Below are 17,867 nucleotides of genomic sequence, written 5' to 3' on the forward strand. Positions count from 1 at the left end.
CAAGGGCGGCGGGAGGTCTCGGGGCACTGGGCGTGCCTTGGCTCCCACACCACTGAGGGAGTAACGAAGCGCACTGCCGCTCTCCGGCCACGGGCGCGCTTCGCCCCCACTGCAGGCCCTCAGGGTCCGCGACCGGCCGCCTCCTCCGCCCCCAACCACGGTGGCAGCGGGCCGGGCGGGGAACCGGAACCGCCAGAGGGACGGCCCGCCCTCCTCTCGCGAGAGGAAGGAGAGGACGAAGGTTGGGCGGGCAACGGGAACTCAGCCAATGAGAGAGCGGGAAGGGTGTGATCGACGGCCCTCCGAGCGCCGTCTCTAAGCCCCGCCCCGGCTGCGGAGGCCCGGGTCGCCGCCCGCCTTTCCCTGCCCTCCCCGTCTTCCCTCCCCTCCCTGCCCCGCTCTTCTCTTCCCGTCTGAGGTGGCGGCCGGCCTCTCTCCTCTCCAGCTCCGTTTCAGCTCCAGCCCTGGCTCCCCGTTTCCGTCGGGCCCCAACACCGGCCTGAGCTCTTTCCCTGTGGCTCCCGGGTGGTCGTATAGCCGCTGGCCCCTCGAGTCCCCGCGCCTTGTGCTCTCGCTGGGCCTCGGTCCTCGCCGTCCCCCGCCATGAATGAGGAGTACGACGTGATCGTGCTGGGCACCGGCCTGACGGTGAGTCCCCCTGCCCCGCGTCCCGCGCCCCGCAGCCCGCGCGCCGCGGGAGGCCGGGCCCACCCCGCGGGGCCGCGCCGTGTCGGACGGCGTCCCTGCGAGCGCGGGGTGGCGTCGTCGTGGGGGGCCACTGCGACCATGCGGGAGACGCGACCCGGGGCGTCGGGGGCCTGCGGCAGTGCCCGGCGGCGAAGGCTCGCGGCCGCCGCGCAGGCCGGGGCGGGGGGGGGGGGGTCTGCCCCAGACCTGCAAGGACAGACCTGGAGATGGAGAAACCGGTCCGGGGGGGTGGCCTAGTGCAGAGCGACGGGGAAGTAAAAGTGGGTGGGAAACGAGGGAAACTGCCCGCTTGGGGTGTGGGTGCCCCTCCGCCTCCTCCACGGTTGATGGCCTCTCGATTGGAAACGGAAAAGCACCAGGCGGGGTGGGGGAGGGCGGGAGCGCTCGCAGCTGCGTTTCCTACTTCGACTTCAGCCACCGCTGCTCGTCGGTCTCGGCCTACCAGAGCTAGGCACAAGATTTTGTGGCAAGTCATTGGATAATCACCGTCTTGTAACTGATGCAGTTCAGTGAACTTAGAGAAAATTAGCTTTTTATCCCCCCCCCCCACTTCAAATGAGAAGCATTACACATTCCTTTTAACCACTCTCATCCCACTTACTGAGCATCTGTAGAATTGGAAATGAGTGTTCTCAAAGCTTGTCTATCCGATGCTTTCTCTCCTGACCTTTGCCATCTCCTTTGGTTTGGTCCGTTCCCTGCGTCCATTGTCTCTCCTGGGGGCTTTCCCCTAAGAAATGGACCGGTGATGGTTTGCTAGAGGCCAGGTTCTCTCCTACCAACCAGTCCGAAGCAGACATGTGACTGGCTAGGAAGTAGTACCAAATAGATGAGGTCACTTACCTAGAAAACTATTCAGTCATTTTGAATGTGAGGGATTCAGTCGAATTTCTTAGGTGGTGAATTGGCAAAAGGGTTGGATGCCTAAATGAACAGGCCTACCAGCTGCGGGGCTGTTTTTTTTTTTTTTTCCAGTTAATATTTCTAAAGCGTGTAATTGGGATTCCAAGCTTAGTAGTTTGTGGAGGATTTCGCCCATTGGAACGGCTCGGTTGCTGCCAGCGTGTTATAAGAGCCAGTTCTGTTTTTTCTATGGTTATTGCTGGTCTTTCAGATTTGCTCTTGATTAGGTCAGTTGGATGTGGACAAATGAGCGCAGATCTGTCCTGCAGGTTTCTACATGCCTGGTGCAGAAGCATCACTTTGCGTCAAAGATAGCATGGTCTTACTGGATAACAACCAAGTTAAGATAATGCACTTTAAGTATTCATTTGGGTTAATTTTGACCTTTTGATGAGTGGTAGGTACACAACAGGAAATCAGACCAATTTCTGCCCTCACTTTATAGCTATGATAACTTTAATCCCTGTGAGCCTTCTTAGATTGCTTTCTGAGATGTTCTTTGAGAATTTTATCTATGCAGAGCATTGTCAATTAGAAATAGCATATTAGGTGGTCAGATGTTTTCTATTCACCCTGAAATCAAAATAAAAGTCATCAGCCTAACAGCAAAGTAAGGGAGGGAAAAAATGAAGAGCAGACTGAAGAACTCACAAAGGCCAGCAGTCTGAGAGTATTTAGTAAGGAGCACCCAAGCTTACCAGGTTATCTCGATGGCTTCATTGAGAGGAGTAGTGATGGTGGGATGATTTGGTAATGGTAAATGTGTACCCTCATTTCTCGTGACACAAAGACTACTTAACGTTAAATAAAGTTACCGTTAAAAACCCTCAAACCAGAATTGACTATTGGAGTGAACATACAACTTAATTTTCTTAATTTTTGGCTTATAAATATTAAGTGCCAGAGAGTTAACCTAAAAACAGGTATACTCTATCAGTTATGGGTACAAAATATTAGGTGATGGCTGTATGTCAAGTACTTTTAGTGTTATTAACTTGTTACTTTAAAAGAAAGTGTAAGTAAGTGTCATAGTTACTCTGTTGCCTAGTGTTGGCACTGTTTTGTATCAGTCGTTCCTTCTAAAATGAAGGTCATGGTGATCCACAAATGTTGATCATAACTTTAAGACATAAAACGTGAAACTTGGAACAAAATCATTCTCTATCCAGGAGAAATGGAGTATTTTGTATAATTGGATTTTCTAAGGGATTGAGGATTATCCCGTTAAAGAACCACCGCTTTCTGAAAAAAAGCCTTTCCAAATGACATCACACCTTCTTTAAGGAACATAATTTATTTGATAACTAAGATTTCCCATCATGGGGATTAATTACTGTGTTAACGCTGTAACATAATGAAGCCATCGAGATAACCTGGTAAGCTTGGGTGCTCCTTATTAAATACTCTCGGACTGCTGGCCTTTGTGAGTTCTTCAGTCTGCTCTTCATTTTTTCCCTCCCTTACTTTGCTGTTAGGCTGGTGACTTTTATTTTGATTTCAGGGTGAATAGAAAACATCTGACCACCTAATATGCTATTTCTAATTGACTTTGGGGTTGGCAGTAAATTCTTGAATCTTAAAAATAGTATATAGGGGCGCCTGGGTGGCTCAGTTGGTTAAGCGACTGCCTTCGGCTCAGGTCATGATCCTGGAGTCCCTGGATCGAGTCCCGCATCGGGCTCCCTGCTCGGCAGGGAGTCTGCTTCTCCCTCTGACCTTCCTCCCTCTCATGCTCTCTGTCTCTCATTCTCTCTCTCTCAAATAAATAAATAAAATCTTAAAAAAAAAATAGTATATAAAAGGGTAACTAGTTCCACAGCTATTTGTGGCTCTCAGAGGTATTTGTGTTCTTTTGTTCTATATAATAATTCTGGTAAGAAATTACAAATAGAAATGTGTACTTCAGTGAGATTTAACCAGTATTCTCAGTATTAGATGGTTAGAAATTATTTTACATCCCAGACATAATTTTACCCTTTTTCTTTATTAAAAGTTTGTGATTTAAAAGAGTTTATATCTGATTTAAAAATTTTAAATTGCCTCTCAGATTTGCTCCTTGAAAATCCTTGCCGTTGCTATGTTAGAGTTTTGTAGATGAAGGACTTTCTATCCACTGCAGTAGTGATCATAGGGCCAATATGTACAAATGTCTTACTTTTGGAAGGTATAAATATCTTGTAGACAGTCTGTATTTTAAATCCATTTCAAGCATACTGGCCCCAAAGGATAGAATTAATATCAGACACATTTTAGCATCTAGAAGTACTAGTGAAATATTTGGTTTGAAAAACCACTAATTAAATGTTTTGGCTCACATTCATGATAATTGGCAATCCCTTCTATCTTCCTTCCCTTGTACCTGATTAAAGACTCTTAGTGGAGTAATGGCTTACCCAATTTCAGTTATTTAAACTGTGACCGTTGTGATCAGTTATGGGTAATAAAAAGGTAAACACCTCTGTGTATAAACGGATAGCTTCTCATATGGAGGGTGACTCTAATAAAGAGTTAATATGAGGAAGTGCTAAGTGCTGTAATAGAGCTGCACGACTGGGAATTCAGGCGGGAAGCAGGAAAACCTTCCTAAAGAAGGAGGTATGTAAGCTGGATTTTAAAAATACTGGTAAGCTTTGAGCAGGAGGCATGATTTTCTAGGCAGAGTGAGCAGGATGGATTGGTACTGAGAACAGGATGTATATAAGGAATAGGGAGTTTATTTTGCCTGAAACAGAAGGTATGAAGAGGCGGATTGGGAAATTGGGTTGGAGAGAGGGCCTATCACTAAGAATGTTTAATGTATTAGGCTAAGAAATTTGAACTTATCTTTTAGGCAGTGGGAGAGGATTTTGAGCAGGAAAGATATAATTAGAACCAGTTTCAAGAAAAATGATCTTTTGACAGCATTTAATGAGATGCATTCAAGGGACAGATATTTAAAGGAACATTCTGCTGAAAACATTATTTTTACTATGTTGTTGCTGACATATAATATTGAGATTAACTGATTTAAAAATGTTCTAGTTAATGCATTTTCCCCATAGTTCTAGGTAAGTAGCTTTCAAAAGTCACTTTTCTTTAGTATTAGTTTTTAGGTACCTTGTTTTCCTTATCACATTTTTATGTGCATTTATTTTCTGTTTGTTTTTTTTTGTTGTCGTTTATGTTTTGTTTTTCCTTGTAACAACTTTAAAATTCAGTAGGATTAGAGTTCCGGTGGGTGCTTAGTTTGGTCACTTCGGAGATCTATCAGAATATTAATGTACTCTGAAAAAAAAAAAAAAAAGAATATTAATGTACTCTGGCTCTTTTCTCTTCGAAGCTTGCTCTCTAAGCAGGAAGGGGCTGGGCATTAATTTTTCCAAGACACCAGGATACTCTTTAGTACCACTGACCTAGGAAATCCTGTTTAGGTTGATCGCAGTTCATATATAGGAACACCATGCAGGCCCCTTCGGGACATTAGAGGTATTTTGGCTTAATGTATTTAGGTACTATCCAAATAAGTTACTCTGATTATTGCAACTCTGGTGATACGTGCAGGGTGCTGAAGGGAAGTGAACTTTGTACCACTGATAGGGCCCTTCACGCACCCCGACCTTTAAACCATTTGATCGGTTACCTCTTTTTATGTAGGAGAACATGAAATGCCAGATGAGTGGCAGATGCCATTATCATAAAGAACTTGGATTCTGAAGATGATTTTATAATTTCAGTTACTCTGCATGCGAGTTTGTATTCTTACCCTCCTCAGGGCATTTGTGGGTGAGTTTGAATTAAATGTGGAGTACTCTCATCCATTAGATTAAAAACTAGTATGTTAGTTAATATTCACTAATACATAGATTTTTCTGGTAAAAGTTACCAGTATTGTTGATATATATGATGGGTGGACCAGGTTTTCTAGTGCAAAAAAAGGAAATTAGAGTGTTTTCTCTGGCTTTAATGTGCTTTGCTTGTTATTCTGTATTCATCAAATAGGTAGTAGTACTGAATTTTAATTTTGAGTGAATTTTGTAAGATATTGAAATTTTAAGATCATTAATGTATGCCCTATGCCCAGATATGATTGACAGATTTTATCAGGGATTTAGTTCATCCCATGCTTTAAAGCAAAATGTAAAGTATTACACTTATGCTACTATGTATTTTATTCTTTTGGCAATGTAAAAGCAATCTTTTATAGAGGGGCTTAGGAGAATCCATGAACCTGAAGATTTAACTAGCTTTTGTCATATTTGTTCCAAGTGATGCCTCTAAGAGTTGTTACCAGCTCTTTGGACTTCAATGAATCTTTAAATTATTGAGCCCTTTATTTAGCCTCCACCTTTAGTGCTTGCTTTAGAGCCATGGTCCAGTGAGTGAATCATGCTTATTTGTAGGGGAGTGTGAAAAGTTATATATAGAAGATATGCAACACTCAGAGTTGCTTGGTGTGATTTTGCTTCCAAAAATTGAGCTCTGGAGACTGCCTTTGTCGGCTGGAAATAGGACTGTTTCATCTTCCTCTGTTTATGTCGTAACCTGTTTTTGTGAATGTCAATTTTATTTTACTTTCGTGTAATATATTGAACCATATATGTTAGTGCTTCCTTGGATTTTGTTTTTTGGACAAGTGAATTGCTTTTGATAAGATTAGGGTTGATTTTTGTAGTTGTAAAATGCCTTCAGTTTTCTTTATCAAGACATCATTAAAGTGGAAAGGCAAGCCACAGAATGGAAGGTTTGCAGTGCATAGAACCAGTAAGGCACTTTTATCTATCCGAAATATAAAAAGAACTTTTATATAGCAGTAAGAAAAAGAAACCCATTTTTAAAAAGAGCAAATAATTTGAATAGGCACTTATCAAAAGATACCGTAATTATCAGTAAACTATAAAAAATAAAAAACTGCTCAACCTCATTAGTTGTCAGGAAATGCAAATTAAACCACATCCTAACTATAGAATGGCTAAAATTAAAAAGACACAAGTGTTGGGCAAGGATTTGAAACAACAGGAACTTTCATACATTGCTGTGACAAAAGTGTAAATTAACCATTTTGGAAAGTTGTTGGGAGTTATCTGCTGAAGTTGAACATAGTTGTGCTTTCCTTGATATATATCCAACAAATGCATAATAAAAACATGTTGAGAATATTTATAGAGCATTATTTATGAGAGTCAAAACTGGCAATTGTCCACATGCCCATTAATAGTAGAATGGATAAATAAATTGTCATATATTCATGTGGCATATTCATTCAACTAAAGCCTCTACTGCTTTGTTACCCAGACTGTGGTCCTTGGATCACCTGCTTCTGCAACACCTGAGAACTTACTAGAACTGCAGGTTAGGCCTCACGCCGAGTATACTGAATCAAAATCTACAGTTTAGCATGATCCCCAGTTTTTTTTTTTTTAAAGATTTTATTTATTTATTTGAGAGAGAGAGCACATGAGAGGGGGGAGGGTCAGAGGGAGAAACAGACTCCCCGCTGAGCAGGGAGCCCGATGCGGGACTCGATCCCAGGACTCTAGGATCATGACCTGAGCTGAAGGCAGTCGCTTAACCAACTGAGCCACCCAGGCACCCCCCAGTTTTTTGTTTTAAGTAGGCTCTAAGCCCAACGTGGTCCAGTGATCTAGAGTCCCATGCTCTACTGACTGAGCCAACCACGTATCCCTAGCATGATCCCCAGTTGATTCTTAAGCTTATTCAAGTTGGAGCAGCACTGCTTTAGTAATGGTTCTTGAAATTGGTCCTGGATCAGCCTCATTAACATTACCTGGGAACTCGTGTGAAAGGCAAATTCTCAGCCCCAACCCACTTCTGTGGATGGGAGTCCTGCAGTCTGTTTTAACGAAGCTTCCATGTGATGCGGATGCAAAGTGAAGTTTGAAAACCTGCTTCGAATTTACATTTCGAACACGTTCACAGGTGGTACTGATTTGGGAAGCACTCTTTGAGATCCATCCACTGCTTGCAGGCTTAGGCAGACCTTCTGTAAAGGTCTATGTTGGAAATAGGTTATGCAGGCTCTACAGTCTCTGTCACAACTACACTTCTACCGTGGTACAGAGAAAACAGATGTAGACAATATGTAAATGAATGGATGTTTACCAATAAATCTTTACTTATGAAAATTGTATGCAGACTGGACTTGGCTCCTGTACTTTGGGGACCCCTGCTCTGTAGCAGTGAGAATAAGTACATTTTCAGAACACACAAAACATAATTTGGACGAATCTTGTAAACATAATGTTGAATAAAAGGTATATACAAAAAAGATACACTGCATGATTCCATCTGCACTCTTAGAAATCATGAGAGGGTGTGGGGTGTGGGGTTGTAGTTAGGACTGGAATAGGGCATGAAATGGCCTGGAGCACTCATAGTGTTTGTGTCTTGATCTAAATAAGAAATGATGCATCTTCCTAGAATAAAATTTGAACCAGACAATAGTTAAAAACCTTTAAAAATACTAAAATGAATAGATACATTATGGAGTAAAATTAGAAATACATATGAATTTTTAAAATAAAGGTATCAAAGTCAGGCTTCTAGGGGAGTGAGATTGTTCTCTGCTACCTAGGGTCTTTGGGGTAAATTTGAAAAGCTCTAAGGATTAATGACGATACATGGAATTTCCCTTTTCTTAAAAAAAATAAAATAAAGACTTGATCACCAAAACCCAGGTGTAAAGAGTTTTGAGTGAATGTGTATCCCATCTCTGTGTTTCTTCTCATTAATTCATTAATCATATTCTTTCTTGATTTTCCCCCTCTATCTTGATAGGGTATATCTTAGTATGAGACTGGGACATTTATAATTCTCTATTGCCAATTTATTTGTTATCCTGGATGCTTCCTTTAGAGCTCTAGTTCTCAAACTCTTTGGCTTTGGGATCTGTTTACACTCTTAAAAATTAAGGACCCTGAAGAGTTTTGTTTATAAGGGTTATATCTATCAATATTTATCATTAGAAATCAACACAGCAGTTTTTAAAAATATTAATTCACTTAATGATAAACCCATTACATGTTAACATGAATACGTTTTACAGAGTGTAACTGTATCTTCCAAAACAAAAGTGAGAAGAGTATCATTGTTTTACATTTTTTAAAAGATTTATTTATTTTTCAAGATTTTATTTATTTTAGAGAGTGAGCATGGGCAAGTGGGGGTGGGCAGAGAGAGGGAGAGAGAGTCTTAAGCAGACTCCTTGCTGAGCGTGGACTCTGCCGTGGGGCTCGATCTCGCAACATGAGGCGAAACCAAGAGTCTGTTGCTCGACCGACTGCACCACCCAGGTGCCCCTGTTTTACATTTTCTGCACATCTCTTTAATGTCTGGCTTGAAATATAGCTGGATTCTCATCTGCTGTGGTGTTCAGACTTTTGTGAGATACTGCCCTAGCTGAAGTATATGAAGAAAATCAGGCTCATACCGATGTGTAGTTGGAATAGGGAGGAGCGCCTTTCACATCGTTGTGGATATTCTTTGATTTATACCAAAACATAAATGGCAGGTTTTTTTAAATGATTATAGTATGAAATCTGTAACCACACCTGCCAAATACCTACGTCTGAATAAATTGATCAGTTGTTCTTTCAAATAAAAATGATGATCCATGAAAAAAGTCGCTAGTTCAGCTTAACAAACCAGTTGTACAAAAGATTTTCCTTGAGCCAGAGTTACTTTATGTGGACTTCCCATTTTGTTACACAGAGTATTAAAGAGGTGGGCATTCAAGGGGGTACATTAACAGGTAATTTTTTTTAAAGATTTACAGAGACACAGCGAGAGAGGGAACACAAGCAGGGGGAATGGGAGAGGGAGAAGCAGGCTCCCTGCAGAGCAGGGAGCCTGATGTGGGACTCGATCCCAGGACCCTGGGATCATGGCCTGAGCCAAAGGCAGTCGCTTAACCGACTGAGCCACCCAGGCACCCTAACAGGTAATTTTTAATGCTTCATCAAGGACATTCTTAAGTGAAATTAGCCTTGTTTTTTTGTGTTTTTTAAACTGTGAGCGCCTGGTGGTGTAGAGTATAATGATTGGCACAGTGTGGACCTTCTGCCCTAACTTTTCTCTACCATTGGTCTTGCACCATCGGTGCTGATGTCAACACAGTGAAAAAATAGTGAATAATGTCTTAGTGTTATGAAAATAGTCTTAACCTTGAGGCCCATGGGGTTCCACAGACCACACTTGGAACCCTAGTCGCTTTAGGGCTTTGTCCTTAAGTTACGCCATGTATTATACATACGTAAGTATTAGTTACTATAAGAGTGTTTAATGAGGGGCTTTTATTTTATTTTATTTTTTAAAGATTATTTGAGAGAGCATGTGCAAGCATGAGTGGTGGCGGCAGGGGAGAGAAGCAGACTCCTGGCTGAGCATGGAGCTCGATGTAGGGCTCGACCCCCGGACCCTGAGATCACGACTCGAGCCAAAATCAAGAGTCAGATGCTCAACCGACTGAGCTGCCCAGGGGCCCCTAATGAGGGGCTTTAAAAAAAAAAAAAAGTAGCTGGCGGGGTGGGGGAAGTGTCTGTTTGAAACATGTGGTAACACTTCACTTCTTTTGAAGATACTTTTGCTTTCCCTGTAGGAATGTATCCTGTCAGGTATAATGTCAGTGAATGGGAAGAAAGTTCTTCACATGGACAGAAACCCATATTACGGAGGAGAAAGTGCATCCATAACACCCCTGGACGATGTAAGCATTGGAGCAAACTCGTGTGCCTTTCCTTCTCTGAAACTCGTACTCGTGCGTCTCAGCCTTACTCCTCATGGACAGGTTTGGTTTTCTTACCTAGACTGTCTGTAGCCTCCCATTTTCTCAGGGCCGGCTAGTTTTAGGGCTTGCTGGCCTGTCAGTTGGAGCCTCACTGCCGTCTGCAGCAGTTATCGGTTATCTCCTGAAGGGCAGGGTATGGACTTCTGATGGGGATTTAATACATGCCGAGCACAGTGCCAGAGCTTTCCACCTAGTTTTATGTGTCCCTCTAGTTAGTCAAAGAGGGATTTTTATCCCCATTTTTCAGATGACAAAGTAGTCTGTGTGACTAAAATCACAGAGAAGGATTGTGAACCTAGGTTGTAAGATTCCAGAGCTTTAGTTCCTTTTACTCTACTCCCCCGCTTCCTGCTTTTTTAGACTGGGCAAACGAAGCATTTCCAAAGTGTGTTTTGCTGAATATTTCTCTGTGAGGTTTGTTCAGCATCCACATGCGTGGATACAAGCCGTACTGCGTGTTACCAGAGATACACAGATATCAGTTATTATCAATCATGACTGATGAAATAGACTTCATATTTTTATCAAAATTTTTTTCTGTATTCAGGCCTACAGAAAAGTTGAAAGAATAATACCAGTGGATCAACCTTCCATCTGGATTTAGCAGTTAACATTTTGCAATATTTGCTTTATGTCTTTTTTTGTTATTGGTTTGAATCTTTGAAAGTAATAGACATCATGATACTTGACCTAAATATTTCAGCATTCAGTGGCTAAAAATAACATTCTCCAACGTGATCATAATATCATTCGTTATCACATTTAAGGAAATTAACAGTAATATCCAGACCACAGTCAGATTTCCCAGTGATGCCAAGAATGTCTTATATTGTGTGTGGTGGCGGTGGTTTTTTTTTTTTTTTTTTTTAACTACTTCAAACATTGCTTTTGGTGTTGTTTCTCTTTATTCTTTTAGTCTACAGAAATCTCCCCACTTTTTTCTTCCGAAAAGTCCAAGCTAGCTTATAATAAGAAAGCATTGTTGTGTAGTTCATATTGCATCACATCAGAAAGCATAGAATGTCTGAACTCCCTCACTCTTCATGATGCCAACTCTGACCCGAGGTAAAGCAATGACCACCAGATCTCTTCATTGTTAATAATCTGTACAAGTTGGCATCATTACTTCCACCCTGCCTACACTTATTAGTCTTCAGTAAGGTGAGCAAGCTTTTTTCCCCCCTCCCCAGTGAATATACTCAAGGACTTGGGGATTTTTTATTAGTAAATATACCAGCTTTGCTTATTCGCTTCCACGTTAGCAATAAAATGAGTATTCCCAAATTTTAGACCATAAGCTTCTTTTTATCTAGAGCTCCTACTCAACTCATGAAACTTATAAATTAGCTGGAACTAACTTTAATTGTCTTTTTTGATTTGAAGAATCCAGAATTTATTTTTGACTCCTTCCATAACTACGGAAGCAAAATTAAGCCTTTTTGTTAGCTTTTTATTCAGGAGAGAATGAGTTTAAATGATTTCTACAAATGGTGTATCTGCAGAGCTAGTGTGTTATTGACAAATTGTTTTTGTTCTTTTCTGCTAGTAAAAAATACTACCTCTGTAATACTTATTTTAGCATTCATTAGTAGTGTATTTAACTTAGCTGTGTATTGGGATTTCTCTAAAAATTTTATCTGATAAAAAATGAAATGCCGTTATACTTTACCTCATCCTCTGGTGGTGAGTTATTATACCAAAACCACGTCGTGGAAGAATAGCATAATGAAAAGTAAATTTTGTTACATTATGGGTCATTTTTGTTTTGGTTTTAGTTATACAAACGATTTAAAATACCAGGAGCACCACCAGCATCGATGGGGAGAGGAAGAGACTGGAACGTGGACTTAATCCCTAAGTTTCTCATGGCCAATGGTAAAGCATTCTGACATTTATGGCGGTACATTGAATCCGATTTAAAAGTAGACTCTAGCTCTTGACAGAGAGTGTTACTCCAGGTATGTGAAAATAGATTTTGTTAATGGCAACAGTTTGGTGAGTAGACTGTGGGCCATTAGAGGCATCTGGAGTCAGTAAGAATGGAGGAGGGGGTGACTCCTTCCTAATTGGTTCTGGAGACATAAAGTTAGGACATGACACAGTGTGTATGAAAACCGGAAGTGTCTATAGCACTCTTCTCTCAGGCTTCCCTGACAGTCTCAGATAACTGGGCCTTTAGAAGCAGTTTTTTCCTAGTTTGGAGGCTTTTAAAATTATTTTTCACATTTTTCTCATATTTTTAATTAGGGGAGCTAAACTGCTGTGATATTAGTGCCTTTTCCTGAAATGACATTAAAAACTAGGTTGTTGGTATGAAGTCTATTTATGTCCCATGAATTAAAGTATGAGCTGCCCTTTCCCGTTTTGGGGTTTTGTTTGTTTTTTTGGTTTTGAGTTTATATTCTATAGTTTCTTTTAGTGGAATGATCTTACTTGAATTTTCTCTGAAATTTATTTATTTAAGAAGATTTTATTTATTTGAGAGAGAGAGAGAGCACAAGCAGGGGGAGTGGCAGGCAGAGGGAGAAGCAGACTCCCCTCTGAGCAGGGAGCCCGATGCGGGACTCCATCCCAGGACCCTGGGGTCATGACTTGAGCCAAAGGCAGATGCTTAACCGACTGAACCACCCAGGCACCCTTCTCTGAAATTTAAAGTTACCTATCTAAAATTCTTTTGAAATAAATTGAAAGCACTTTTTTTATTATATGAGTAGTAAAGTTATTTCATTAAAATTAGAAAACACAGATAAGCAGATAGGAAATAAAATTTATATAACCAGAATCTCACCATCGATAATCATGGTTAATATTTTGGTGTATAACCTGCCAGGCTGTGTGTGTGTGTGTGTGTGTGTGTTGTTGAACCTCACCATATGCCCCTAGACATATAGTGTGGGGAAAGAGACAATGATTTTTTTTTTAAATTTTATTTTATTATGTTATGTTAATCACCATACATCATTAGTTTTTGTTAGAGACAATGATTTTTTAAGGCTTTTATTTTATATTGCCTGATCTGATTCTCACCAGTAGCCTGTGGGACTGACCCTTTCCTAGTACCTTTACTAAGCCTGAGTATTCTTTATTTTAATTTTTTTAAAAAATTTTATTTATTAGAGAGAGAGTGCCTGTGCACAAGCTGGGAGAGGGGCAGAAGAAGAGGAAGAGGGAGAGAGAATCTGAAGTAGACCTCCCCCTGCTGAGCACAGAGCTGCATTCAAGGCTCGCTATCACGACTCTGGGATCATTACTTGAGCCGAAACCAAGAGTCAGATGCTTAACCTACTGAGCCACCCAGGCGCCCCATCTTCATTTAAATTTTTGTCACTTAGTCATACGTAAAGGCAAAATAATGGATTGATTATTTATTTATTTTAAGTTGGCTTCACGCTCAACATGGGGCTTGAATTCATGACCGCAAGGTCAAGAGTCACATGCTCTACCCATTGAGCCAGCCAGGCGCCCCATGGATTTTTCAAAAGTATCTGTTCGTTAGAGAGTGGAATGATTTCTAGATGTTTATTGACTTTCATATTGGCCAGCCTTAGGCTTTGTACATTTTTCTTTTGAGGTTTTTAAATTTTTCTTTATCCATGTGAAAGAGCTCTTTATAAAGACCATGGAATAAATACTCCTAGTGTATTTGAAGATATCTTTTCCAATCTGTGATTGGTTTGTATGTAGCTGTGTTGTATTTTTCTTTCATACATAAGCTTTTACTTTTCATGTAGCTATATAGATTGATTTTTCTTCTTTTTACTGTTTTTGATTTGGAAGGGTATGCTTAAAATTTTTCTCTTTACCTCAAGGTTATAAAAATACTAATATTTGCTATTAAAGGTTTTATAGTTTAATTTTTTCATTATAAAAATCACCTATTTTACCTTATAAGTTAATTTATGTGTTATCCTGTTTGAGAGTAAATTTCTTTGGTTTATAGACAGATGATATTTTTAATTGTGTGCCTGGTTTTATTCTCTATCTGAAATTAATGTTCATTATATATGTATATATATATATATATATATTTTAAAGATTTTATTTGACAGAGAGAGACACAGCGAGAGAGGGTACACAAGCAGGGGGAGTGGGAGAGGGAGAAGCAGGCTCCCTGCTGAGCAGGGAGCGCAATGCGGGACTTGATCCCAGGACCCTGGGATCATGACCTGAGCCAAAGGCAGATGCTTAACGACTGAGCCACCCAGGCACCCCTATATTTATTTTTTTTAAGATTTATTTATTTATTTTAGAGAGGGAGGGGGAGAGGGAAAGAGAATCCCAAGCAGGCTCCATGCACAGCCTGGAGCCCGCAGCGGGGCTTGATCTCATGACTCTGAGATGGTGACCTGAGCCGAAATGAAGAGTCGGATGCTCAACTGATTGAGTCACCCAGGCGCCCATGAAATTAATATTCATTTAATTAGTACAGATTGGATAATATAAACTGCATAACACAAATTCTTGAAAATTTTTGCCTATTAGTTGCCTCTCTTTATAATAGGAACCTAAAGGAAATTCAAACCCATTTGCAGTAGTACTATAATTCTAAACTTCATACCTCTAATAATTATTAATACAGATTTTACAAAAGCAAGTTGATGAAGTTATTAATCTTGAAGTTGTAACATTGAAAACATACTTCTAAATATGCTCAGCAATAGGTATGCATTCTGATTGTCCCGTTTAGAACATGGCATTTGAGACTTTTTGGTAGGGGTTGTTGGACAATGTTAGAAAAAACTGGGAAGCTATTATTATAAGCCAACAATAAATGTACTTTTATTTCTGCTGGTTTTTGAAGGTAGTAAGACTTAACTTATAGTTTGAATTTTGGGACTTTTTTAGGTCAGCTGGTTAAGATGCTGCTTTATACAGAGGTCACTCGCTATCTGGATTTCAAAGTGACTGAAGGGAGCTTTGTCTATAAGGGAGGAAAAATCTACAAGGTTCCTTCCACTGAAGCAGAAGCCCTGGCATCTAGTAAGTAATTTTATTTTATTTCTCACAACATTGAGATTTTACAGTGGAAAGGAATCTTAGAGATCACATTTACTATCTCCTGTCTTGACAGCCATCTGTCCACTCATCCAGTCAACAATATTTATTGAATGTCTGTTCTGGGCAGTTGAGAGTACATCATTGAAGAAAATGTTCAAAAACCCCTACCTCTGAAGCTCAGAGAGGGTTTAAGTGGCTTGTCTCTAGCTCATGGAACTTGGTGCTGGTGTGGGTCAGCTAGTGTTCTTTTTCATACTAATGATAACTCACAAGAGTTATTGTTTTTTGGGGGGTTTCCTGTGTGCTAGGCTCTGGGCTAAACACTTCACGTTCATTTTGTTTTTTGACTCTTGAAACACCTTCACAGGGTAGGGTTTCCATTTTCTAGATGAGGGAACGGAGGCCTGAGATCACATAGTTACGTAAGTGGGAAGGTTAGAGCCGAACCTCTGGTAGTAGTTACTCCAGCGCCTGTGTCCTTCCATCACTGTACTGAGCTGACCACCTGCATCTTATTATCCAACCCGCCAAAAAAGAAAGAACTTTGTTCTGGCAAAACTGATCTTCTAATTGTTGCTGTTGTCATTCTCTGAAATCTGTTTTAGGAATTCCCAGTGAGTGTGGAGTGATTTTATTCTTTGCCCAAAATGATTTCCTCTCTTGGCTCAACCAGAGATTCCTGGTTAACATTTTCTATTCCTACCTCTTTTCAATAGCAAACATCCCTAAAAAAGACCTTCTCTCCTTGAAGGTGTTTGAGTTGTTTGCGCAGAGCAGTTTGAGAAAGGAGAATTTGGATAGCTAATGGGTGGATGAGTTTTCTACAGTAAATGCTCCAGAGTTTAGGGGAGGGAGCTGTTTGGATTGGGAGAAGTGCCAGTAAATTCTCAGGGATTATTTTGGCTTGAGTGTGGGAAAGTTCTCTCACCTAAAAACCTAATTTGAATTACTTTGGCAGCTTCTCTAACTCCATTTATTTCCTTCTTGCTATCAGGGGAGAAAATGTTGAAAGGTATGATTTACATACACTAGAATTTACCTGTTTTAGTATACAGTTGTATGAATTTTTACCAGATCCCTGTCTTCTCGGCAACTGGTTTTCTAATAATGAATAAGTCTTGAAGTCAGAATGTCAGGGCAGAAAATCCTCGGCAGAACGAACGGGTAAGGAAAGGTGTAGAAGTGGAGAGGTTCAGAAGGATGAACAAGAACAGTTGTTTTATAATTTTAATAATAGCTAACGTTTTTTGGACATTATGTGCAAGCGTGTATGTACTAAGGCCTTTATGGGTATTCTCTACCCTTCGCTGTCTCTCTGAGATGTGGGTACTAGTATCTTTAGTTTACAGATGGGAAAACTGAAGTATACAAGTATAAAAGCAAAGCCCAAAGTAGCAAAGCTCACGACTGATAGAACTGGTTTGAGGCCAGATTTGTTTGACTCTAGAACCCTGTACTCGTAACCTCTAAATTGTATAGTATAAAAATACAGATTTTTAAAAGCTATTTTAACAACTATACCTTCTAGTTCTTTTTTTTGTTTGTTTTTAATACTAAACATTTCTAGCTTCCATCCCATAGTTGTTTCTTACATAATATGCCACTTTTCTCTGGGAATTCTGATTTGTCCAGATTATCCAATTTACAATACCGTGAGAGCCAGCTGCCAACCTAGACAAAGTACTCCAAGTGTTGTCTGCTCACTCAGTGTCAGTGAGACTAGAACTTTTTTTTTTTTAAGATTTTATTTATTTCTTTGACAGAGAGAGACACAGTGAGAGCAGGAACACAAGCAGGGGGAGTGGGAGAGGGAGAAGCAGGCTCCCGGCCAAGCAAGGAGCCCGATGCGGGGCTCGATCCCAGGACCCCGGGATCGTGACCCGAGCCGAAGGCAGACGCTTAACGACTGAGCCACCCAGGTGCCCCGAGACTAGAACTTTTCTAGGACGATATATTTCTGTTCATGTGGCCTAAGGTTACATTGGCTTTTTTAGGAGCTGTACTCACTGTTGGTTCTTGGGGCAGTTCCTGTGAAACCTCAAGGTTCCAGTAAATATTTGGTGATTGGTCAAGCATTATTTTAATCAAATTAGTGAGAAGTATCTTTGACCCCCTCAAGTGATGTTGAACATGGATTATGTTCAGAATTGTTTTGAGAAGTTTTCATGAATGGCTTTGAAATGTGTCCAGCAAATTCTTCTGTCGTAATTTAAATCTCTAGCTTGTTTACTTATTCTCACTCTTAACTGCGGGGAGCCCTGTTTATGTCGCACACCTTTGCCAGCAGCGAATCACGTTTCCCAGTGCAGAGCTGAGTGACCTCCAGGCCGGGGCGGCCTGGAGCAGCTGGATTAGGTCAGTTAGGTCCACTGGCAGCTTGTGTAGTGGGTACTGTACTTCAGGAGTGTTTGACACTGATTTCCACTCTCACTTTTTTTTTTTAATGCTGTGGTCAAAATTTTTTTTTTTTTTTTTT

General features: G+C 40.6%; 1 protein-coding gene across 1 annotated transcript in view; it reads left to right on the forward strand.

Annotated features, from left to right (window-relative positions):
• The first annotated feature begins 359 nt into the window (after window positions 1-359).
• The window catches only part of GDI2 (GDP dissociation inhibitor 2), a 31,700-nt gene continuing 14,192 nt past the window's right edge, over window positions 360-17,867 (forward strand). The window contains exons 1-4 of the mRNA XM_035021722.1: window positions 360-648; window positions 10,205-10,312; window positions 12,169-12,268; window positions 15,239-15,373. Of these exons, the coding sequence (XP_034877613.1) occupies window positions 604-648; window positions 10,205-10,312; window positions 12,169-12,268; window positions 15,239-15,373 (388 nt within the window). The 5' untranslated portion in view covers window positions 360-603. The remainder of the gene's footprint in view (window positions 649-10,204; window positions 10,313-12,168; window positions 12,269-15,238; window positions 15,374-17,867) is intronic.

The sequence above is a fragment of the Mirounga leonina genome, unplaced genomic scaffold, assembly GCF_011800145.1.
Source record: "Mirounga leonina isolate KUSES-001 unplaced genomic scaffold, KU_Mleo_1.0 Mir_175, whole genome shotgun sequence".
Taxonomy (NCBI): Eukaryota; Metazoa; Chordata; class Mammalia; order Carnivora; family Phocidae; genus Mirounga; species Mirounga leonina.